The 24,370-nt window shown below is 32.7% G+C and overlaps 2 protein-coding genes across 4 annotated transcripts; both read left to right on the forward strand.

Annotated features, from left to right (window-relative positions):
- Nucleotides 1-1,696: 1,696 nt before the first annotated feature.
- On the forward strand, nucleotides 1,697-13,068 carry LOC101208053 (folylpolyglutamate synthase). 3 transcript variants are annotated; one of them, XM_004136625.3, is made up of 16 exons: nucleotides 1,697-1,882; nucleotides 2,707-2,900; nucleotides 3,146-3,211; nucleotides 4,176-4,285; nucleotides 4,516-4,576; nucleotides 5,298-5,381; nucleotides 6,101-6,157; nucleotides 6,266-6,326; nucleotides 6,581-6,627; nucleotides 6,949-7,026; nucleotides 7,864-8,022; nucleotides 8,423-8,755; nucleotides 8,914-8,992; nucleotides 10,044-10,199; nucleotides 11,996-12,177; nucleotides 12,702-13,068. In XM_004136625.3, the coding sequence occupies exons 2-16, from the start codon at nucleotides 2,757-2,759 to the stop codon at nucleotides 12,759-12,761; spliced, it is 1,677 nt and encodes a 558-aa protein (XP_004136673.1). In that variant the 5' UTR covers nucleotides 1,697-1,882; nucleotides 2,707-2,756; the 3' UTR covers nucleotides 12,762-13,068. The 3 variants fall into 3 exon arrangements, with proteins under 3 accessions (XP_004136673.1, XP_031738888.1, XP_031738889.1); XM_031883028.1 differs by lacking the exon at nucleotides 1,697-1,882 and adding an exon at nucleotides 2,355-2,373; XM_031883029.1 differs by lacking the exon at nucleotides 1,697-1,882 and adding an exon at nucleotides 2,581-2,598.
- A 3,635-nt stretch (nucleotides 13,069-16,703) lies between these two features.
- LOC101208298 (glycosyltransferase-like At2g41451) lies at nucleotides 16,704-24,223 on the forward strand. Its single transcript, XM_004136626.3, has 11 exons — nucleotides 16,704-17,162; nucleotides 17,645-17,794; nucleotides 17,901-17,953; nucleotides 18,350-18,458; nucleotides 18,559-18,693; nucleotides 18,843-18,887; nucleotides 19,888-20,075; nucleotides 20,348-20,489; nucleotides 22,737-22,783; nucleotides 23,312-23,399; nucleotides 23,518-24,223. Exons 1-11 carry the CDS (start codon nucleotides 16,806-16,808, stop codon nucleotides 23,809-23,811), a joined length of 1,608 nt encoding a protein of 535 aa, XP_004136674.2. The 5' UTR covers nucleotides 16,704-16,805; the 3' UTR covers nucleotides 23,812-24,223.
- Nucleotides 24,224-24,370: the final 147 nt, after the last annotated feature.

Below are 24,370 nucleotides of genomic sequence, written 5' to 3' on the forward strand. Positions count from 1 at the left end.
TATTTATTTCTTTCTTTCTTACTATTATTGAGATAGTAGTGTGTATGGTTTATTGGAAAATAAATGAATAATTAGTAGTGTTACTAATATATTAGGGAGCTTTGTTAGCACCGTTGTATTTGAGGTATATATAATTAATGTTAGTCAGAATATATCCGCTGAGTGATGTTCTCTTTAATATTTGATAAAACACAATTCAAACAGAAAATAAACCAATAATAATTTATTAAGAAGCACAATATATTGACTTGGAGTATATTAATTGAGTTTATGTATAATATACTACCAATAAACTATATATCACAGTATTTAGAAATTAGAATTAAGGACAAATCAATTGGTATAAAATATACAATTGACATGGTTGGTTGAATATAAAGAAAGTAGAATTTGAGTGTCATGTTATCTTTCTATTAATAATTAATAATAATAGTGACAAAAGTGTCAAAAATATATATATATAGACTGTGGAAAAATGTGTATTAATAATTATAATTCTTTTTCTTTTTGATCTTTTAAATATTTTAAAAAATCAATATAAACAGGCACTAAATATTATTTAATTCATTAACGTGGTAGATTATGAAGAATAAATAAATGCTAGGTGCCTCAAAGTGAGTCCTACACTCTAAACCCTAAACCTTCGTTTTAGAGTTAGCTTAAAGTATATGTTTAGTCTTGAAATTTTATTCTTGAAATTATTAGGTCTTTAAAATTTTAAAATGTATAAAAAACGTTTAATTTTTAATTTTGTTTTTTAATTTTATTTTAATAGAGGCACAACGATTTGTAAATCAAATGATAATTCTAAAAATGCATTATTGAAAATCTCACATTAAAAAGATGGAATAATTAAAAATCTCATATTAAAAAGATGGAATAACGTAATTATAATATTTAGAAGCTACATGAGTTACTCCACTCTTTGCAAATTAATTTTTGAGATGACTTAATCATATGTTTATATCTATTATAATATTAGAATGCATGAAGTCGACTATTTTGTTCAAAATTTAGAATCTAATTTACGGATCACCTTTGAGGGAGCATCTTGGTTAGATCGCATATTCAACGACATTGAAATTAACAAAGAACCAATTTTTCATGACTTAAATTTTGTATCTGATATAATTCGAATTCCAAATTTTATGCTCAATAAGTACAATATATCCCACAAAATTGAAAACTAAAAAAAGTTATTAGACAAGTAAAATTAAGGCTTTAAATAAATAGACATTTATTTAAAAAACTTAGGAACTACGTATGTACTTATGAGAGATTCGACCTCCATTCTACATATTGTAAAAAGAAAAAAAAAATAAGTAATAATTGCTATTCTTTTAAGCAATGAGTTTGATAATACCAAAATTTTACAAAACATAACCTGCTAGATTGCATTTAACATATGCCATTTAGTTTTGGAATGAGAGCTCAATAAGAAAGACATAAGAAATAAAATAAATCAACACACGTTGATATAAAATTGTTAGAACAATTGCTATTCTTTTGTTAGTCAACTTTTTTAACATAAAGATGATTTAGAACTATTTTGGAATGATTTGAAACTCAAATATGGGTTTTGAAATTTGATAGACTAATAACATCAAATATTAGCATTGAGTGAAACTTGGTTGATTAAAAGGACTATTAATGAAAAAATGAAAAAGAGAAAAGAAAAAACATGGGTGAGTCGAGAGATATCGAAGTTGATATATTGACAGCAGTTTCAACGGCCAAAAAGCGCGGACATATATTCTATAATTTCTCTATTCTATTCTCATTGCTCATCCAGATTCGGATACTCTCCCATGGCGGCTTCTCTCTTCTAGTCTTATCAATCTCACTGCACCCTCACACCAGTTTCTTGCATTTCTGTGTTTTTGTACGTATAATTCTTACCTTTTCTTTTCTCGCTTTGCCACCTTGTTCTCTCATTTTCTCTATGCAATGTTACCTTCGTAAATCTTGTTTTCTACTGATTGAGAACAAATTGACTGAAATAGAACTACTGGGTTTTTATCCTTATCTGTCGATGTTTTGTCTTTTGTTGAGAAATTGGAGTATATGTCGACGTTTTAGTTTGAATTTTGTGCAATTAACTTAAATTTTATTACTTTCTAATCTAGCTTTACAACACAGTGTTCTTCTTCCTGTAACAATATTGATTGATTGCTAATGGGGGTATTTACAATTTGAAAGCATTAGATAAACCCCACTTGAAATCACTCGTCTAAGTTGGTTCTTAGAGTTCACACCATTTCATTGTTAAGATATTGGATTTAGAAAGCCATCTATTCATTGGAGCTTTACCACACGCTTGAAGTTTTCCCCCCTGCTTATCTTTTTTGTATACAAAGCCTGACAATCTCTATTGTAATGCTTTTATTTCTCTCCTACTTCAAAATACTACACTTCTTCGGTTGTTCTTCTCGTTTTATAAAATACCAATTTCTTGATGCACTGCGTGTGTTGCTTCCCTGATGCCTGCACTTTTTTTTTTCACCTTGCTCTTAGGTTTTTATGTTTGAGGATATTCAGTAATGGACCATCTCTTTCCTTCTCAAAACTACTTGGTTTTCTATCTCCATCTCTCTCATGGTTTGTGAGATTTGTGTATATAGAAAGATTTGGAATCTTCTTTGGCATTGCCTCAATATGATTTTTTATTATTGAGTATGAGATTCTCAAATTCTTGTTTGTTTTCAGTGATGCGATAGGTTTCAGAAAGGCATAGAAGCTTTTCCTTGTAAAACAAAATGAGAAACAGTTTGCCTCAATTGCCTTCCTATGAATCTACTATGGAAGCACTTTCCTCCTTGATAACACAGAAAAGGCGTGGAGAAATGGTTTCTGCAATCCGTAATGAGGAGAAATCGATGAGGATGAGAAAGTACGTAGAGGTAACCCTTCTGCTATCTGACTCTAATGAATAAATCATGAAAGAAAATCTATCAATATTGCTGATCTGATATTGTGAATATGTGATAAAAGTTATTGTGGTTCAATTATTTAGTTTTGTTGCTCTTTCTAAATGTTTACTTTTGTTACAATAGAGAAGGGTGGGAATGATAAGTTGTGACTGCCAATCATAATGCTTGAACTTCTTTCTATAGATCAGATCACAATGCTTTTATTTCTTCTGCAGATTCTAGGCATAGAAGAATGTGTAAAGAAACTCAAAATTATTCACGTGGCAGGAACTAAGGGGAAGGTAAATATTTTATTTAGTATCTTCAACATTGCATATATGCATTGAAGTTGAGGAAAAACACTTGGTTTATAAGATCATTGGAGTATCGTATATTTCATAACCTCTTTGTGTCTCAACCAAATTAGATTTATGTAATTTTTTATATTTAAATTAATGATATTTTCATCAATTTATAATTCAAGATCCACAAGAGGGTTGGAGACTCCTTTTAGTTTGAAGGAAATCAAGAGGGTAATTTTAGCTTTGGAACAAGGTGCCTATTGTGATAGCTTCACTATGGCCTTCGTGAAAGGAAAAGTAGTACATTAAGGAGGTGAATTTGTTTTGGTTTTTGTTGATGTAATCAAAATCATGCTCACAAAATTAAACTTACATAGGATACATGTTTTAGGAGTGAAGGACCTTGAACTTTTTACCTTTTAGTCTCTTAGTGATCTTCTAGCCTTGGAGACAATTTTTTGTAGTCCTCTAAAGCTAGGGGGGTTGGATTTTGGTAATATTTCATACAAAATATATGTTCCCCAGAAATTTCACCTCAAATCTTGCAGTGTTTTTTGTATTCCTCCTGAGATATTAAATTTTGTTGGTAACTTTTTACTATATCAATGAGAAGTATCTTCTTTTGTAGAAAAGTTACTTATTATCCATCATTTATTTCATATTCATACTTTTTTCTTAACAAATAAAATGAATGAGCTGGCTAGTTTTCTTTGAACGACATTTGATACAACTTTGTTAAATAATGGAGTGAACTAAATATGAATGCATAGCGAATTTGTAAACCAAAAGTTAACTCACTTGTGATTGTCTACTGGCTATACAAATTAAAATGAAAACTTTTTGACCTTCATTCATATATTGCTGATGCAGAAAATTTAACGTCAAAACCTGGTTAAAGAATAAGTAAGTCAGTATTGCAATGTTATTTGATCTTCTTTCATCTTCATGTCATCGGTATATTCAGGGTTCCACTTGCACCTTTTGTGAAGCAATTTTACGAGAATGTGGTCTTCGAACTGGACTCTTCACTTCCCCTCATCTCATTGATGTGCGAGAAAGATTTCGAATAAATGGGTTAGTGTTGAAATACATATGTTGTATTTTGCAAAAATGTGGCTTATCTTACCCATCCCTCTCTTTCTATTATAAAACACCAACATCATACGCAGATACCATGTACACGCAAACACAAAGAACTTATTAAGAAGCTTTGCGTTTACTTGCTATTTTCATGCTTCATTAACTTTGTTGAAGTTGTGTTTCTTGCTTTATTTTTACAATCTCACATTGAATGGAAAGATCAGATTGGATATATCAGAGGATAAATTTCTGCAGTATTTCTGGGCCTGCTGGACGCAATTGAAGGTTTGTTGTTATTCTTTAGTTTTATTCTCTTTGAACTTTAAACCCATGCAGTTATGATTTTAAAAATTTCAATGAGTATATACGTCATTTGCATGTTCAAATGGTTTAGTCAACTGTAGATCTGCATGAGAAAATATCAAATGATGACATGACTTACATATGCATTAACACAATTGACCTGCTTTGGTATACCCACAAACAGTTGGCCCATAATTTCTTGTATCCTCGATTATTGATGAAACTTTTTTTGCTGATGTTTCTAATACAAAAATATAAAGATCCAATTCAGCTAAATTGCTGGGTTTATTTGGAATTGACGAGTCAGTCACTTGGGAGGTGAAGATGTACACATACCAATCTTCTTGGATTTAGGAGTGCGCTGGAGTAATAGTTGGTAATAGAGTTTGTGAAAACACCAATATTTGAACAGTTCAATAATTCAGTTGAATCATGTGTGAAAACTCCAATAATGCCTGTTGTTCTATGTTGAGCTCCAAATGTTTTTATTTTCTGTTCTCACATGGCATAGCTATCTCTCGTGGGTTTCCTAATTTTTTGACAGGAAACAAATATATCATTCATAGAAAAAAAAAAAAATATATATATATATATATATAAGGGAACAAATTACAATTCTACAATGTCTATGTGCATCACTTTTTTCTTCCACCAGCTTGCAAATTCGAACATTCAATTTTGTGACTTGGGTGTTAATTTGCAGGAAAATGTTACAGAGCACCTGCCAATGCCTGCACTATTTCAGTTTCTAACACTGTTGGCTTTTAAAATATTCATAGACGAAGAGGTAAGTCACTTTAGTTTCAGTTAATATAGCTCTTATTTTAAACAGTGAGCGATGCTTGCAATGATTGCTCATATTGCCTTGTTCTTTTTTCGGCAATAACTTACTATTTGTACAAGAATTGAGCATCCTCACTGGCGTGTACTTTGAATGTCATAGCATGATAACCTAGCATAAAATTCACAATTTTTTGTTTCTAGCCTCTCTATCCCTTTCCTATATATTATTATGAGTGTTGAAATAATAGAGATGGCAGGGAAGTAGTCGTCTGAGTTTCAGTAAGGTTCTTCAAACCTTTTAATCCCTTGTTCTCCCAGAAAAAAATATGGCCAAGTGATGTCTGCCAAAACTTTCTTTGTCTTGGAAGAAAACCTTATTTTCTCAAGGTGGTCGACTCACTGATTTAGTCTGTTTCAGGTGGAATTTATATATGTATATATATATATCTTTTCGTCTGCTTAGAATCTCTTCTTTGTTGGAGCCAAGTAAGAAAGGTTATGACAAGGATTTTCATAAAAAGATTATCCGTAGAAAAGAAGCTCTTTCCCTACCAGTTGCATCGTTCTAAACTTGATTAATTTTAGGATTAGATTTTCTAAACATGTTCGTACTTGGTAACTTGGTCCGAAGAGTTGCATGATTATCTTCCTTCTTGTTTTCCTTTTTCCTTTTCCCATTCTTGTTTCTCATTATGAAATTATCGATCCATTTTATCTGAATAGGTTGATGTTGCAATTATTGAAGTTGGTCTTGGGGGAACGTATGATTCAACAAATGTGGTATGCTCTGCCTATTATAATAGGTTTATTCCAAATGTTTTTGATACTGAAATTATTAAATCTTAAAATTAATAAAAATTGATTGATCAATTAGTGGTTGTTGTGCAGATTGAAGAACCTATAGTATGTGGCATCACTTCGCTTGGGATGGACCACATGGAGATATTAGGCATATCTTTCTTACTTGTTATTAAGTTTTTCTATCTTCAGTTTTCTAGGTTTAAATTCTTTCATGTGCATTTTATGGGGAAAACCATTCAAGTGCCGAGATGGAGATGACTTGCAGTATGAATTCTAGAAACAAATTAATGGTCAAATGCTATAAGCCTGGTTCAGGCATTCATGTGTGATACAAAAAATTAGTTAACTGTGAATTTGGGGTAGGTTGTTGAAATTAGATTTTGACAGTGACACATGTTCCAGGAGACTCGCTTGGGATGATTGCTTCACACAAGGCTGGAATTCTCAAGGTACAGTGTCAATGTAAGCAATTGCAATAACATGATTTGTTTATTTTGTTCTAAACATGACTACCCAGGGTAGTATTCTACTTTGATTTTAGAAATCACATTTTTGAAGAATAAAATACCGCAATATTGCACAAAGTGTTATTCATGATTTTGCTTATTTATTTTCTAGCGGATAAGTGTAAATATGCCCAATCACTACTGTATTTCTACTTTGAGTATACAAAATTAGAGTTCTAAAGAAACAAATATAAATATATTTCACACTATGCCTGATTTTCACTCATATTCTGAGTCAGCTTCACATCTTGTGTCCATGTAAAGCCTCAAGTTCCTGCATTCACAGTACCACAGCTTCCGGAAGCAATGGATGTTATCCAGAAGAAGGCACGTGAGCTTATGGTAATTTTCTTCTTCCCACGAGAAGAGTAGTTACAACTCCAGCTAAACTTTGGCTTATAAGCAGCTTCATGTTTCTTGGGTTTGCATTTATCTGTGAACTGAATGGAATCATGAAATGGATTTCTTTTTCAACGACATTTTGGAGCAAGCAGTTAAGCAGTGAAATACTTGTTGATCTTTGTTTTAAAAAATTTAAGGATTTTGTAGTTAAGAGTTTTGGTCATGTTGTAACAGTGATAAAAAAGTGGGTTTCTATGTCCATAATCATATACACACTCACACAGACGTACACACATACATACATATTACATGTACGTATATATAACAGCGATAAAAGCCTCACATCAATGGGTGTTGATATTAGTAGAGCAATGACAGATTGCGCCACATCTTATTGAATTTCTTTGGTTTTACCAAAAGAAAGTCCTCTAGGTTAATGCTTGTGGAGATGTAGTATTCTTTTTAAGCACGTCACTGGATTCTACTATGTTTTCTGGTTCCTGTTGTTGGTATCATGTATGAGCTCCAAGTTATTTTGTAATTATGTTTGATCTTACATGCATAGCAGTTGGAGATCCTTTATGTAACTCCTTGGTATCCCCTTATACTTTTGTTAATCTTTTATAGTTTTATTCAATGAAATCATCTCTTGTCACAGAAAACAAATAACATTTTCGTGGCTGAAGAGAATTTCATAGAGATAGGCTAAAATTCTACATGGGGTGGTATGGGTATTATTCGAAAGGTCTAGAATAGCAAATGTGTACATTTTAATGGGGGATGTGAAGAGTCATAATACGAAACCTCAGTAGACATTAACCTATGTGCCTATTGCAGGTCCCGTTAGAGGTAGCTGAACCACTTAACGATAAAAAGCTGGATGGATTGAAGCTTGGCATGTCTGGTGATCACCAGTTCGTTAATTCTGGTCTTGCTGTCTCCCTTTGTAAATGTTGGCTTCAGAGGACTGGAAACTGGGAAAGGATGCTCCTAAATGTTGGTTCAATCTTCACATTTTACTTTATGCTTATCATGGTGTTTTTGTGATGGATCTTTTCTTGAATTGTTAGTCGTGGCACTTAGAAAGCGTGAGAATATGGTGACGGGAAGTGTTAGGTTTGTTAGTCTATTCTTCCCCACTCCTTGTCGACATGCATGTTGTGTAATGGATGTGCTTCTCTTGCCATACGTACATGCATGTACACGCATCTCCCATCTATCAAAATGTTGGATGATATTAGATAACTATTTTATCTAATATCTATTTTATCTAGGCAGCTAAAGGATTTTGCGCCTTAATCAAACTGGAGGAGTTGACCTTTTTCTTCTTCTTATTATTTTCTTAAACAAAGATATTTTAAACCTTGTGATTATCTCTGTCTTTTGCACAACTCAGGGTTGCAAAGGGGCCAAAATACCAGCTGCATTTCTTAGAGGTCTTTCAACTGCCAATCTTTCAGGGAGAGCTCAGACAGTTTATGATTATTATACATCGTCATTTAATTCAACAACGCAGTCTGACAACTCAAATGGAGATTTAGTATTCTATTTGGATGGTGCTCATAGTCCAGAAAGCATGGAGGCTTGTGCTAGCTGGTTCTCTAGTGTTGTGAAGGGCAATCATAAGTCGTTAAATAGTTTTAGGGCTAAAAATGTGGACAGAGATTCAGGAAATGATGACCCTGTAAAAGTTCTGCAGGAAGCCGAGTCCACAAAGTTATCAAAGCAGGTATTTTCCATAATTAACATTATATTGTGGGATTTTAGTGTTTCTTTTCATCGTTACTGGTGAATTTCTTCTAGTACAGTCTACTACAATTTATTTGGGTAACCTATTAAATTTGGATGTTGTAAAAGACAGTCAATTTTATTTTTCCTGTTTTTTAGGTTCTCCTATTCAATTGCATGGAAGTGAGAGACCCACATATATTACTTCCACGACTAGTGAATACATGTGCTTCCTCAGGTATACACTTGTATCCTTGTTATTTTATTTTATTTGTTTTTTAAAAAGATATATATAACTAGTACAATGCAATACTATACTGAAAAAAGAGAGTACAAAAGGAGAGGAAGAAGAGGCTACCTTCCAACCTAGCTAAGGAAGTTATAAACATCTCGAATTGGCTTGGATGTTAGCCTTTTTGTATATAGTGTATTCTACGTGACTCATTTTGGTACCAAAAAATTTTGCATCTGCATTTTGGGCACAAGAAACTGAGGCTTCAAATGTTATTGGGTTTTTTCAACTTAAATAACCCACAAAAAGCTGCAATAATCACAATTCAATTTTCCTTCCCCTTACATACAGGCTCATTGTACGTTAAGCCATATTATCCTCCACTTTTGGGTGCATAGTCTTTGATTCAAATCTTCATAAAATACATGTTGTTTAGACTATATATATATATATAATTGATATAATGTAAAGAGATTGATGCTTAAAAATACTAAATTCTGATGGAGAAAGGTGAATAAAATAACAAGAAAGATATAAGAAAAAATTATAATTAAGAAATAAGAAAAACTTACAATTAAGAACGATATAACATGATATATCTTCCATCTCATGGTCAATATTAAACATAATGCATGAAGGAGATGACAGAAAGTTGAGGATTATTCTTTTGGATTTTATCTAAGATATTCAACTTGGAATGGAGAAGAGTCCATGCAAGTTGCAACAGCCAATTTAATCCCTCTGGTCAATCATATTTTGTGTTGAGGGTCTAACTGCCTTATGGCGTGGTATCTTGCTGAGTAGAGAGGGCCATGGTGATTTCCAGGAAGCTTCTGATAGAATTCTAACAGGCCGATTCATTGGCAAGCAGTAAATGCTTAACTGTGGTGGTTCTGAAGTAATTTTCCTTTTCTGCAGCAAATTTTGATAAAAAGGTGTTTTTTGTTTATTATAATTGGAAAAAGGGTTAATAGGCACGCCTCATTAATCTTCATTTCAAATCAGCAGGGTTTTAAGATTTGGAGCCCATTTTTCTGACGTTGGTCTTTTAATGTAGGTGTTCATTTTTCGAAAGCCCTTTTTGTCCCTACCATGTCAACGTATAGCAAAGTCTCTTCTGGTAATTCAGTGACTTCATCAGATAATATAAGCAAGGATTTGTCATGGCAACTCAACCTACAGAGACTTTGGGAGAAGATTATGCATGGAAAGGGTATTTATTCATTCTCTTATTGTTCTCAAGTGTGCACAACAATTGATTATATTATGTTAGTTCTTTGTCTGTTTTTTATATAATGCAGTTATGCCTGTCGTGCATTCTCTAATCTCTATGGAAGTGAAATGTTTGTTTAATTCCAATCTGGCTTTAGTTTGTTTGAAAATAGAGATAATTAATAGAAATTCTTCAAATTCTTTCTGTGGAATATAATATATATATGAAATTGTTACAATGATCAGCATTCAGCAATATGAATAACCAATATTAGATACCCACTTGTGGAGGGAATACTAAACTTCAAACTTTAGGGAGGAGGTGTTTGAGCCCCCAATTTCAAGTGAGTGGAGTGGGCTATTATAGCCCATTCCATTTTGGAGCTCCAATTATAAGTTAGTGTTTTCAACTATTATAACCTACATTTAATTTGAGGGTTACTATTTCAAAATCATATTTGTTACAGTGTGTACTATTTTCTATATAGACTTTATAGTTTGCACTCTAAAAAGAGATTATTATATCTCGGACTAAAATAATAGACTATACCCAACCACAAACTATTATAATCCATAAACTATATTAAAACTGACTATAGTTACCAATTTAGCACCCCAAACACCATCTTAGTTCTTCAAATGAAATAAATAAACCTTTGATGAAGCTGTAAGTTTTAGTCTGTATCAACCAGTGGTTATTCTTGAATTTACCAATGAAAAATATAGAAGTAATAAGTTTCACTGCACTGATTACATTGATACAAAAATGGAAAAGAATTAGAAAGTTCTCTTCGGGAGGTTGGACTTTCCACTTCAGAACCTTATAGTGAAACGCTTTTTGTTAGGATACCCATAGAACACCGTAGCTCCCTAAATATTTCCTTCCCTGACGTAACAGAATGTTATCTTATATGTTACTACAAAATAGGGCCCCACCCCACATATACGTCCACAAGACTCCCTCCCAATTAAAAAAATAACTGGCCTGAGACTTAGGATTCTTTTTTTCTCTTTTTAGATGGAATCTCAAGCTTTTATTAAGGAAAAATAAAGGAACAGAAACATCCCTACTGAAGGAGCCAAACCAGATTGAACTGCATAAAGTAATGGGCTCCGATCCAAAAGTATATGCTGCGACAATGGATAATTACAAAAGTTGTAGAAGACTAACGTTCTTAGTCAAGGATAAGCATTAAAGCTGGCAAGAGACTACACCTCTTCCTAGGATTTCTCAATTGCTCTAACTATCCTGATATTTTTCTGAAATCAAAGGCCCTACAAAAGGGCCAAAAAAGCCAGCTTGCCACAAAATCGAACCCTTCTCTCATAGTGGCCGATTCAAAGAACCTCCTCCTCATTATATTTAGAATAACTAGAACTACAAACTATTTCAAGCCAAACAAACACGTACAAATACAACAAACAATCACAGACCTGAGTGTGATGATGCAGCAAAGTAATGGCTTACTGTGTGTGATAGGCCTCTTTTGAAGGTTTTGTATTGCTATAAAAATGGTGTAACTCACAGGCAAGTCACTTATACGTAGTTCCGTAGAACAATATTTATATTTGGTGATGCAGCAAAATGATTCCATTTGACATTGGCAATTCACTTGACACTTTATATAAATGAACAGCATTGTAAGGCTATCGATAGTTTAAATACTTAACTCACGATAGATCTCTATTTGTAGTAGGTGATTTTGTAAAGGAGTCAACTAATTATTTATGTTTTAATTTTTCTTATTTAAATCATGATCAAACATGGTTGTCATCTCATTTGCTTGTGATTACCAGATGCTATATTAGAAAAGGATCTTAAGCTAGACAGTGAGCGGGGTTTGCCTGCTCTGTATGAAGATTCACTCTCAAGTCTTTCGGAGAACAACTTGAGTAGCAGTGCAGTGATGCCTTCGTTGCCATTGGCGATAAAATGGTTGAGAGATTGCGTTCGAGAATCCCCATCCATTAGACTACAGGTTAGATATTTCACTGAATTAGCGCAGTCAAATCTCACTCTGTGAATGGCGTGTGAAACTTCTGTTTCTTGACACCATATTTTGGCCTTTTGACTCTTAAATAGTTTTCAAGTGGAACAAGATGGTGGTGGGAATAGTTTGTTCTTTTCATTGGTAGATGAAAGTTGGGAATAGTCGTCATAGGGTGATAGTCTGATAGATATCTAAGTCATAACTTTTCTTCTTCTATTCTCTCTTTCTTCATTGATCATAATTCTGCAGATTTCTCCATGATCCGCATTTACTTTGTGCTTGGTTGAGGTCTTCAAAGTTGTATTTCATGAGTCATGCATTTACTTTGTGCTTGGTTGAGGTCTTCAGAGTTGTATTTCACGAGTCATGCATTTACTTTGTGCTTGGTTGAGTTCTTCAGAGTTGTATTTCATGAGTCATGCAATTCATTGTATTCTTTTCTAAGATTAAATTAAAAAAGAAAAAGAAGATAACGAAAATAGTTGTTTATTTAAATTCTGTGTTGGATTCAGGTTCTTGTCACTGGATCACTTCATCTAGTAGGAGACGTGTTAAAACTATTAAAAAGGTGATGTTAGATGAACATGAACTCATCCGGTCTCCCCCATCGTTAAGGATGTGGTATTCCAAACTTCCAAGGATCTGCCTGTCGGTTGGGTTTCTTCCCAATTTTCTTTTGTTCATTCAATTCATGTCTCAATAAATTAATTTTGAAGTTATTTGGTATTCATTTTCTGGTGGTAGATATTTCATGGAAAAATAAAACTTTATTCTTTTTCAAGGTGCAAATCATTGAGATTTTGGTAATATACTATTTATTTGTTCAATAACTTCTGGTGTTTGTGATAGTATCTCTTCTTGAATCTTTCTAACGTTCAACTTTGTAGCTTGGCCTTTGCTTTTAATACCACAATCATTATTTATTTATTTTTATTGAGATTTGAATTCTAAATTCAAGGGAGGGAAGGCATGTCAATTATCTCTCATATTTTGAATAAAATTGTCCTATTTCATTTGATTTATTTTTTTTAAGTCGAAAAATGAACTAAAATATTTACAAATATAGTAAAATGATGATAGTTATCTATCATTAATAGATGCTAAGAGCCACTGACAACTATTAGTGTCCATCACTATTTTTCACCGATAGAGTATGTAGTTTTGCCATATTTATAAACATTTTTAGCAATTTTTTTTATTTAAAACAAATTTACAGATTTGAGATTTAAATTCTGAATTTGAGGATGCGAATGCATGCATTATCTCTCATATTTTGCTCAAAGAATGAAATTGACATATTTGATTTGCTTAATTCATTTGGTGCTAGGAATCGTTTTCAACATACGTTGTTTTCAAATATACCAAAATAAACTAAAACATTTATAAATATAGCAAAATGTTGATATATACTGTGATAAATTTCTATCATCTATCATTGATAGATGTTAGTAGATCCTAACTTATTAGTGTCATTTACTATTTTTGACCGGTAGAGTATGAAGTTTTGTTATATTTATAAATATTTTTAACAACTTTTTTATCTAAAATAAATTCACAAATATGAGAAGAGGATTCAAGTTTCAAGTCTGACTATAAAAACTTTTATTAATGCTTACTATATACGCACTAAAATAACTCCTCATAAATATTGAATGTCTTACACTCAACCTCAGTGAAGTTTGTTTGCATAAATGCTTAAGGATTATTTTGTTTAAATGAAGCATTGTAAGTCAAAACTCTTCTAAAGAAACAAAAATGGTAAACTTTGTTGTGTGATCAATACGTTCAGATGTCGAAGGAGTACACTGATAAAAGCATCTTGAACTTATTCTTATTTCCTCTTGTCCACCAACATAGAAAAATCTATTAAGAGGTCAGAGATACGTGTCCTCTCACATTCTCGATTTTTGAATCCGAGACTTTGGAATTTTAAAGGAGACAAAACCACTACACTAAAGACAGAATATAATAAAAAAACGCATTATTTAAGATATATGGTAGGAATGAGTATCATTCGAGAGAAGAAAAAAAAACAAAAACAAAAACAAAGATACAAAAGAAAGGAAAAAGGAAATGAAGGCGTTGTTTCTGGAACTCTCAAGTTCAAAATTGTTGATTCTTATCAATATTTATTACTTCAAGCCTTTGCACTCGTTTTAATTTTGAAAAGTTGTATTAAATGACAAAACTATAGATCGTGATAGACAAACATATTTATATTATTACGATTTGTCGCTAATAAACCCTAATTTTTTTTCTATAATTATAAATATTTGAAAACAACTCTTGAGTTTTAGGATAATTATAATGGACAATAATTTTACAAATAATAGTTAAGTATATGTTAACATTTTTAAACATTTGCAAATATAGCAAAGTTCACTTATAGACTTTTATCCCCTTATAGTTTATTAGTGAAAAACCAATATTTACAACATGGTTGATAGACTTTTGACAGATTTAACTATATTTATAATTTTTTGCTATACATATATCCCTTAGTTTTTTACCTTTTACACATCAAATAAATGTTTAAAATTTTGCTTAATAAAGATAAAAAGAAAAACACAATGGTAAATGGAGTAAATAAAAATAAGTCTCAAATAATAAAAACCTTCACCCATACCCAATGTAGATGTGTATTTTCAAGTCAAAAGGATTGAGGTTTTAGAATGAAGGATGACAAATTAAGTATTGCTTTGAATGAATTGAAAAGCTTATAATGTGCAATTTCCATATAAAATAGACAAAAGAAAACATCCTCTATTAAATTCAACTTCAATTGTTGCTATCATAAGATGTAACAAAATATGATAACAAAAAAGGCACAAGTCCATATAACTAATGAAAATAAATGGTACTCACATTCAAATTTTTTAAAAAAAGTTAACTAACGTTTTAAGTTAAATTTATAATGTTCATACATGTAGATTATCATTAATTAATTATTTTAGATTAGGGTTTACTTCTCATAATTTTACACTACTATTTCAAGAGTTACACACCTTTAGTTTTCATTTTATTGCTAATTTTTACTATTTCACAATTTTGTCCCAAATTTTCACTAATGCTTACTTTTGTATTTGTTTTTTTATTCCTTTTTATTACCTTAACTTTTAGTTAATTAATTTAAAGTAATTAAAAGGTGAAAATGTGTTATTAATTATAATGGTGAGAAACTAACATAAATATAAATTTAATTAATTTTTCTATTTTTTTAAAAAATACCCTATAATTTACTTAGTTCTCTTAAATTAATTAATAAATATTAACAAGTAAAAGTATAAATCTTAAAATTAAGAGAGAGATAATTTTTTTTTAATCTAAAGTTAAAAATGTAAAACTAGACTTAAAATAATTTAATTTAGAGGTTGAAAAAAAATATATTTTCCTTAAAATAATTAATGGTGTAAAGAAAAGTGTAATTATCCCCAAATTATGGTGTAAAGATATATTGTAAATTGTAGTGGGAAGGTTGTAGTCTAGAACAGCTATATCTTTGTTGTGATTCCATTTACCAAATATAATAAGATGGCATTAATGTCACATTCCTAAAATGACTTTTTCCTTTTCTTTCAACCTTTTACTACATCACATAATAGAGAAGCAAAACACTATCATTTAAATCCTCAACTTAGAGTGGTTTTTGCCTTAAAATGTCCAATTTTAGTGCATTTACTTTCAACCAATCTTAACAGGGACTGCTTCTTTAGGATTGATTTTTCTACCAAATATTTTGTTATTTATTATCATTTTTACTCTAAGTTTTGAAAACATACCCACGTAGAAAATATGAATCTTCATAAATGTAGTAAAACAAATCAAAGTACGACTAAAATATGTCGAATCGAAACCGAACAACTTATGCATAAATGAAACCGAATCGAAATTGAATGGTTTATGTATCAATAAAAGTTCTACAAAATTACAAACATAGGTTATATTAATTTGTACGGTAATTAAATTGAAGTTTGAAACTGGTTTGGTTTTAGAATCGGTTTAACGTCTTAAACCAAACCGAACCGCATAAGAATCAATTTCAATTCAACACAAATCGAATTAAACCATGTACATTTGATTTCGGTTTGGTTTTCAACTATTTTTTGAACATCCTTCGTAGAAACTATTTGTAAAATATTTTTTTTTAGCAGTTTTGTGATATAAAACAAAATAGCTATAAAATATTATAATACTTATTTAATCTGTCTTAATAAAGTTAAATTGAAAACTTGATTAAAAGTAAACAAATTTTTGTTTAGTACAAATTTATTGTTAGAGGAGGTAGAAGGTTCATTTAAATAAGTTTTATTTATTTATTTATAGTAAAATAACTAAAATTCAACAAAAGGTTTAACAATAATGAGAATAATAATAGAAAAATGAAGAGGAGGTGGCGAAGTATGATTGGCTGATGATAGAGTACATAATAATAACCATTTTAAATTTCAAAATTATTTATTTTAATGAAAAAAAGAAAATGAAAATCGGGCCATTAACAAACACCTAACGACAAAACGGTTCCTTCTTCCTTCCTCAACTCCTTTAACTTTCTCTCTCTATATCCCCATTTCTCTCTCTCTTTCGATGCACCAAACACTTTCATTCTGCAACTCCACATGGCGGGTCAATTCTCTCTAAGACCCATTTCTTCTTCTTCTTCTTCTTCTTCACAATCTTCATCTTCTTCTTCATCTCTTACTCTTGCTTCTCGCTTGCTTTTCCTCTTAACTCTTCTCCCCTTGACTCTCGCCTGCTTTGCTTTCCTTCTCCAATGGCGTGGCGGCCTCAATGATCCCGTTACCCGTTGGTCACCCGACCAGCATGAATTCCCCGGTATGTCCACTACTGCCCCTTCCATAGCTTCTCATTCTTCCCGTTCGGATTGTGTCGATCTTCTAGGTCGGAGTCATTCCCCTGCATTTTCTTATTACCGAGACTGGAAGTTCGACTACGGTACGGATCTGAAGCCCAAGGTCAGTATTTCTGTTTTTTCTTTTTACTTTGTTTAATTACTTTTCATGCCCTTGGATTTGTGGGGTTTCGCTGCTTAATCGATTTCGCGGGATTTCGGTGTTTGGATTTGGGTGTGGCCCCAAATTTGATCGAATCTTGTTAAGGTGGCTGATTGGTTTGGACTGCCACTGTTTGTTGGATCCCATTCAATGCCCTTCATTTAATTTTTTTTTTTATTTGAATGGGTATGTGTTTGATTTTGACGAATGTCTGGTATATTATTTATGAATTTTTGCGTAAGACGCTAGTGATTTACTGAGCATTTGGAAATTGTTTGAAATTTCGATCATGTACGTGAATTTTATCGTTTTTTACTTGGATTATGTAATATTCTTGCCTTGCTAGTTCAACAACGTTGGGAAAAGAGATTTAGTTGTTTTTGTTGCTTATGTACCTAGACAGCTATGTTTGACTTATCTCTCTGAATTCTTGTTCTTATCAGATATGCATTACAACAAGCACTTCTGCTGGTTTAGAGCAGACTTTACCCTGGATTTTTTACCACAAGGTGATTGGAGTTTCAAACTTTTTCCTTTTCGTGGAAGGAAAGGCTGCCTCTCCAAATGTTTCCAAAGTTTTAGAGACCATTCCGGTGAGCCATGTCTTATTCTGTGCCTTAGTGTGAACTCCATGTTAATTAATCTATATCTCTTGTCTTCTGGATTTGTCTTCTTCAACTAAAACTTATTTGTTTTCAGGGAGTGAAAGTTATATACAGAACAAAAGAGCTAGAAGAGCAACAAACAAAAAGGTTAGTGATTTTTTTTTTCCCACATATGAATAGCATTATCTTTCCTTCCCTTCTTATTTCTCTTAATAGTTGATTTGTAATTTTTGTCTTTTATTTTCAACTCTGGATAGCTAGTTTAATCTTTTCACTATCCGATTTAGGAAGCTAAATTATAATATATACATCACTACCCACCAACATATCATGTGTTGCATCTACACGAACAAAAATAAATGAAAAGAATAGAGAACCCTGCATTGCCTTCGTTGTGTTGCTTTTTGGAGAATTTTTTTTTCCCTGGCTTCTGAATGCTCTTTTGTAAAACACTTCTTTCTTTAGAATAACGATCTTTTATTCTTTTTTTTTTTTTGTCTTTTTTTTTTGTTTTTAACTGAGATTCATTTGTTTGAATTTTAGTCGGATTTGGAATGAGACATGGTTGTCAAGCTTCTTCTACAAACCATGCAATTATGAATTGTTCGTGAAGCAGTCTCTGAACATGGAAATGGCTATTGTCATGGCCAAGGTATTGTATTTTTCTTTTTCTCTGTATGCACTGGACATCCATCCAGTTTCTTAATATGGGAACTTCTCTCGATCTAAATAATTTGCTTCTTATTGAACAGAGTGCTGGTATGGATTGGATCATCCACCTGGATACTGATGAACTGATGCACCCTGCGGGCACGCGGGAGTATTCATTGAGACAATTGCTTGCGGATGTGCCTTCAAATGTTGATATGGTTATTTTTCCAAATTATGTGAGTCTTAACTTCATAAAGTTTTCCTTCAGATTGCTCCATATGATTGTCTCAATGCCTTCATTTCGGTGCTAAGAAACCTGCATGAACCTAATTGCTTTATTTTAAGTGGTCACTGATTGGATGATATTGGGTGTGCTTTGTATCAGGAGAGCAGTGTTGAGCGAGATGATGTCAAGGAACCTTTCAGTGAGGTACAGAATCTTTCATATATTCAGTTCAAGGCTAACCATTGAGTGTTTAACTAATTAAATATTATTGCAAGTTTGTTAGGTCATGTGGAGTTAGAAATTTTCAGTAGTTAATTTGCTTAAGTGTTATTATTGAAAAAAATTTAAGCTTATGTAGTTAGTTGGTACTGGGCTTGTAAATTGTAACTTTTAAGTGCTTGTTAGAATACAGTTTCATTATTAGCTTTTTATTTTATTTGAAAAACAGTTTTGGTTCAGGGAACTACTCAAGTTATAGAGTTTCCCTGGACGGTTTACTAATTACTGAAAACAAGACTATGTTTTACACTTTTACTATTTTCAAATGTTTCTTTGCAGCTCTGAAGTGACTGTTCATAGACTCTTTTTTTTTTTTTTTTTGTCTTTTTTGCTCTAAAAAAGTACTTAGATTTAATATTAAGAAAAAAAAAATGTTTTTGTAAAGTTGATTTATTAGTCATGTTATAAGAAATATGCTTTCAAATAGTTTTATAGAGGAATTGGTTTAAATGCTATCTATCTAGGTGCGTGTAAAAATAGTCGAGGTGCCCCTTACAGTAATATTCGGTTGATCTTTTATCTATTGAGAATAGGTGAGCGTGTAGTATATTATAAATCAATCCAATAAACAAAACTTGAAAGTTGTTTTCAGAACACACACAAAAAAGAAAAAAACACAAACATGCCTTTATGATCTCTTTCCGATAGTATTCTCTCACTTTCTCTGGCGTTTCTAAGCAGAGGCTGCTCTCTGTGATTAATGGAATTCATATGGACTCAGACCTAGTTCCATTACAACATATGCAACGTGTTCCTTCAAACGATCTTCATTTTTTTGTTTCGCCTGTAATTGAATATATTAGCTTGTGTCTATACGAAACAGAAAGGAGTCTGGGTTGAACCATAAAGTCATGGGCTGGGATTGCTAAACCATTTGCTGTTGAATCTGGCCAAGTTTGTTATCTAATCCTTTATTCTTGTTCAGGTTTCGATGTTTAAAAAGAATTATGACCATCTACCAAAAGATGTGTACTTTGGTAATTACAAAGATGCAACCCGTGGCAATCCAAACTATTTCTTGACTTATGGAAATGGAAAATCAGCTGCTCGGATTCAAGACCATCTTCGTCCAAATGGGGCACATCGATGGCACAATTACATGAAAACCCCCAAGTATAGATTATTATTTCATCTATTTGACGTTTTCACATTTCTGTGTCTTAAAATGCTTCTATTTTTTATTTAATCATATTTCTAATTAAGCAGTTTAGCTAACCGTTACTTGAATCCATGGTAATCTTTTCAGTTTCTTTCTTTTTTTCCTCAAATTGAGCTTATTTTTTCTGTCATGCCTGGGTAGGTCAGAGTTAGAATATCATCCTTAACGACTCTTGACCTCTGTTGATCATTTCTTTGTACTTGGTGCATGTATTTAACAATGGTAGTGAGATCAAGTTGGATGAAGCTGCTGTTCTACATTACACATACCCTAAATTTACCGATTTGACTTCAAGACGTGATCGATGTGGCTGCAAACCAACAAAGGACGATGTTAAAAGATGCTTTATGTTAGAATTTGATAGAGCTGTGAGTTTCACTACCCTCATTCCCCCCCATTTTACTGCTTTTAATTTTAAGTTAAGCCATTTCAGTTGTTACTTGTGCTCCGCTAACTCATTGTGTTGTTTCTTTTTAAGTCTCAAAACTGTATGTAGAGACATTTTAGAGTCTAGATTTGTAATTACATGCTATTATAAAAGAAAGATTTGTATATATATTTCGTAATGATCTTTTAAATTGTGATGAAGATTTTCTTGAAGCAAAAAAGTCACACAAAGGTGAGAGAATTGGCCTTGACAAGTCATCCTTAAGATTAATAGTCCCATTAGATTTGCTGAAACAATTCAATGACATGAAATTTACAGTAGGGTTCTGAAATCCGTGAGAACTACAAAATGTTTACCCATTTGGTTAAAAAGGGAAGCACAAGTTTAAGAAGCAGAGTGAATTGACAATTTACACCAAGAGATAACATAATAAGTAACGAGGTCAAAGAACACTTCAAAAGGAAGAGCTTTGTCCTTGAAGACTCCTTGGTTTCTACGAATCTCTCTTTCCAAAGGATTCAGAAGAAAGCCCTGGTATGTGTTTCCACAACAAGGCTTTGACCCTGCGAAAAGAATGACCTACAAGGATAGTGTTGAGGAGATCCTTTATATCCTTTAGGCAGAACCGTGAACCACCCAAAGGCTTAAAAAACGGTACTCCAAAACTACCATGCGAAAGTACGGCTAAAAGTATGACTCTGATCATCAGCTTTACATAAAATATACCAGCCGGGGGATATGACCATACAAGGCATGCGTAGGTTTAGATCTTTGGTGTTGCTGAGTTTATGACTATTGAGGAGTATATGATTACTTCTTGGACGCACAAATACTGCTCTATACCAATCTGAAAGGCATATATCAATTGTTTTGCTTCTTCTTGGTGTCTAATCTCATAAGTTTTTATTTGTTTATTATTATTTTTTAAAATTTTGATTTGATATATAATTTTCCAATTGAGAATCCTTTTTGTAATCCTCTTGGTTGATGGGGATATCGACGTAGAGAAAAAAAAAAGACTATTGTACGAAATACGTTGAATAGAAAAGGTAGCTTGGATCAAATAAGTATTGTTAGCACGCCTCTTTTAATCCTTAAGAGAATTGGATGCCTACCTTTCCATTTAACTAAAGTTTTATGGGAATCTGTCCTAGTACAAGTTAATAAGGGAAGATTTACTGAGAAGTCACCAAAAAAGTATTTGCACAAGCACCTATCCTATATATATAAGAGGTGACAGAATCATGAGAGGTCATGGACTGCACCACCATTCACCTCTTGATTTGTGATTATGGGAAAATAAATAACTCAAGAACTCTGATTTCTCATTCCAGCACCTGGATATTGAAGCTGGCATGCAATTAGCAACGTCAAAGAGTTTTCTTGAACTGCTGAGCAGAGTGAAGTGCAAACATTCATGCCAGCAATAAACTTTATCTTCTTTTCCCGCTATGAGAACAGTCCTATTCATCAGGTCCTGAAGGCCAAAGATGCATTTCTGCGGGCACTTGTTTGTACTCATTCTCTAAAGCGTAGAAAAACTACAAGGAAAAGACTTTTTGGGAGAAGAAAGAAAAATCCTTAAGGGATATGCCGCAAATATATGATGTTTGGCAAAAACTTCAACGTTACATTGATGCGTGAGAAATCTAGTGGAAGAAAATTATAGTAAAGAACAAGGAAGTTCATCCAGCTGATTTAGGTGATGAATTCTGAAGAAATTCACCAAGCCAATGGAAAGTTAACATGGTTAAATTTGAGAGGATTCGATTTTTTTCCCTCTGATCAGACTCTTTCTTTTCTCTTCCGTCTAAAGGTTGAATAATATTTTTCAGAGAACCAAGAATGATTAGAAAAGCTAAAATTGTTACCGATCATTCTCCTGCTGTTTCATGGAAACTTCTTTCACGTAAAATTTATTGAAATGTGTTGAAAAATTCCTGTATGCTAGTTTGTTCAAAATGGATGTGTACCTATGTTGCATCTTGTCTATTGTCCATGTCCAAGTTTCTTTGCGCATTTTGGTTTGAAGTTCTACACGGAGACTAACAAATTCAAAGGGTCCTTATCTTTCTTTTATGGGAGTAGCTATTTGTAGGATATATAACATGAACTCTTGATTTCAACTCACGTATGAATTTTTGTTAACACAATTATTTAAATTGTTCTTTCTATTGGATTTTAGACTGGGCTTTTCTTTGACATCTTCAAACTATATTCTCTACAGGCGTTCATAATTGCTTCAACTGCAACAGAGGAAGAAATGCTACGCTGGTAATTATTATGCACAATAGTATAATTTCCATCTCCATTTGGTTGCGAATGTAGAATCTTAGTTTGAATAGAATCTAAATCTCAAGGCTATCAGAGATTGCACCAGGCAAGGATAAAATCTCAACTGATTGTGTCATCTCATGCCTACTATAGACTTGAGCCTTGGTTCAATGGTCAATGGTCAATGGGTTGGATATTTCTAAGTCTAACTTTCTTAAATCACAGTGATAGCAAGGAGTCGATGACATATAGTCTAGTTTCCAGATGTTTATAAGTGTATTGTTTCTAATGTCTAGTCTACTTCCTTTTCGAATGCCTTTCTGAATGTTTGTCACTATGGCAAAACCATTCCTGAGATAACAGTTGTGAAATATCATGCCAGGCATTCTTCTCTACTGTCCCATTGTGTCTTCTTCAACTTGGTTATTTTCTTGCTTATCATCGTTGCTGACCTATTTGTTATCTTGAGACTCAAGCCATCAGATTCACATAAATCATGGCTTTTAACAAGTTCTTATTCTGTTTTAGGTATCGTGAACGGATTGTGTGGACTGATAAAGCACTGAATTTAAAACTTTTAAGAAAGGGTATTCTGACTCGCATTTATGCACCTATGGTGAGTTGAATTGTATAAATTCTTTATTGTTTAAGCATTTACCTTCGAATGACCAATCATCTTGCTTAAAAGATGCATGGTGCAAGATAAACTCAAATGCCTTTCGTTCTATCTACAGGTCATTATTCAAGGATTGAGGAATTCTGGCATCTTTAGTTCTGTAATCTCATCTGCTGTTCAAAATACACTTGCCAAAGATCAATTCTTATCATCTGTCGAGAGTAGTAACTCTTCTAGACGAATTGAATCTGGAGGTCTATCTTCTAGAAAGGTTGGTATTAATAGCGGAGATTTTCAAGCAACTGCCCGAAAGATCCTGGAAATTGTGGACAATCTTTCTGATCTCTCAGCTATCCCACCGTTATCTCCCCCCAGCCTCGACGAAGACGTTCCCGTTCCTGTGGACACATAATTATCACCATACATCATCGTAAATTGTTTCGATTTCACACAGTCCTCAGTTGTAGGATTTGGAATTCATTAGTCTGGCAAAGGAGGGAACTTTTACCAAGAGGTGACTGATCGATCTCTAGCCTAGCCATGCAAAATTTGAGTGTTTGATTCATGGGGTTCTTCCCGATCACTGTCCAAGCGGCTGATGTACATTTCAGGTTTAGATCTTACAGTCTATAGAGTTAGAATTGTAGAGAGAGCTTGGATTTTGGATTTATTGTTAATGATTGGTTGGTTTTTTCTAGTAGCCCTATTTGACTACATTCCCCAAAACATTTCTGTTGCTGCAGTTTGTGATTTCTTCAGTTGTTTGTTTGCTTATTATACATATCAGAAAAGAAATATGGATTTTGAGAATGTTCATTCCCTCACTCAGACATCCCATATTTAAAACAGAAAATAGTAACAACTTTCAAGTTACAATTTCATCGTAATTGCAAATATAGCAAAATTATCACTAATAGATTTATATCGCTGATACACTTCATATCATATATCAGTGATAGACCAATATTTGC

Source organism: Cucumis sativus, chromosome 3 (assembly GCF_000004075.3).
Source record: "Cucumis sativus cultivar 9930 chromosome 3, Cucumber_9930_V3, whole genome shotgun sequence".
Lineage (NCBI taxonomy): Eukaryota > Viridiplantae > Streptophyta > Magnoliopsida > Cucurbitales > Cucurbitaceae > Cucumis > Cucumis sativus.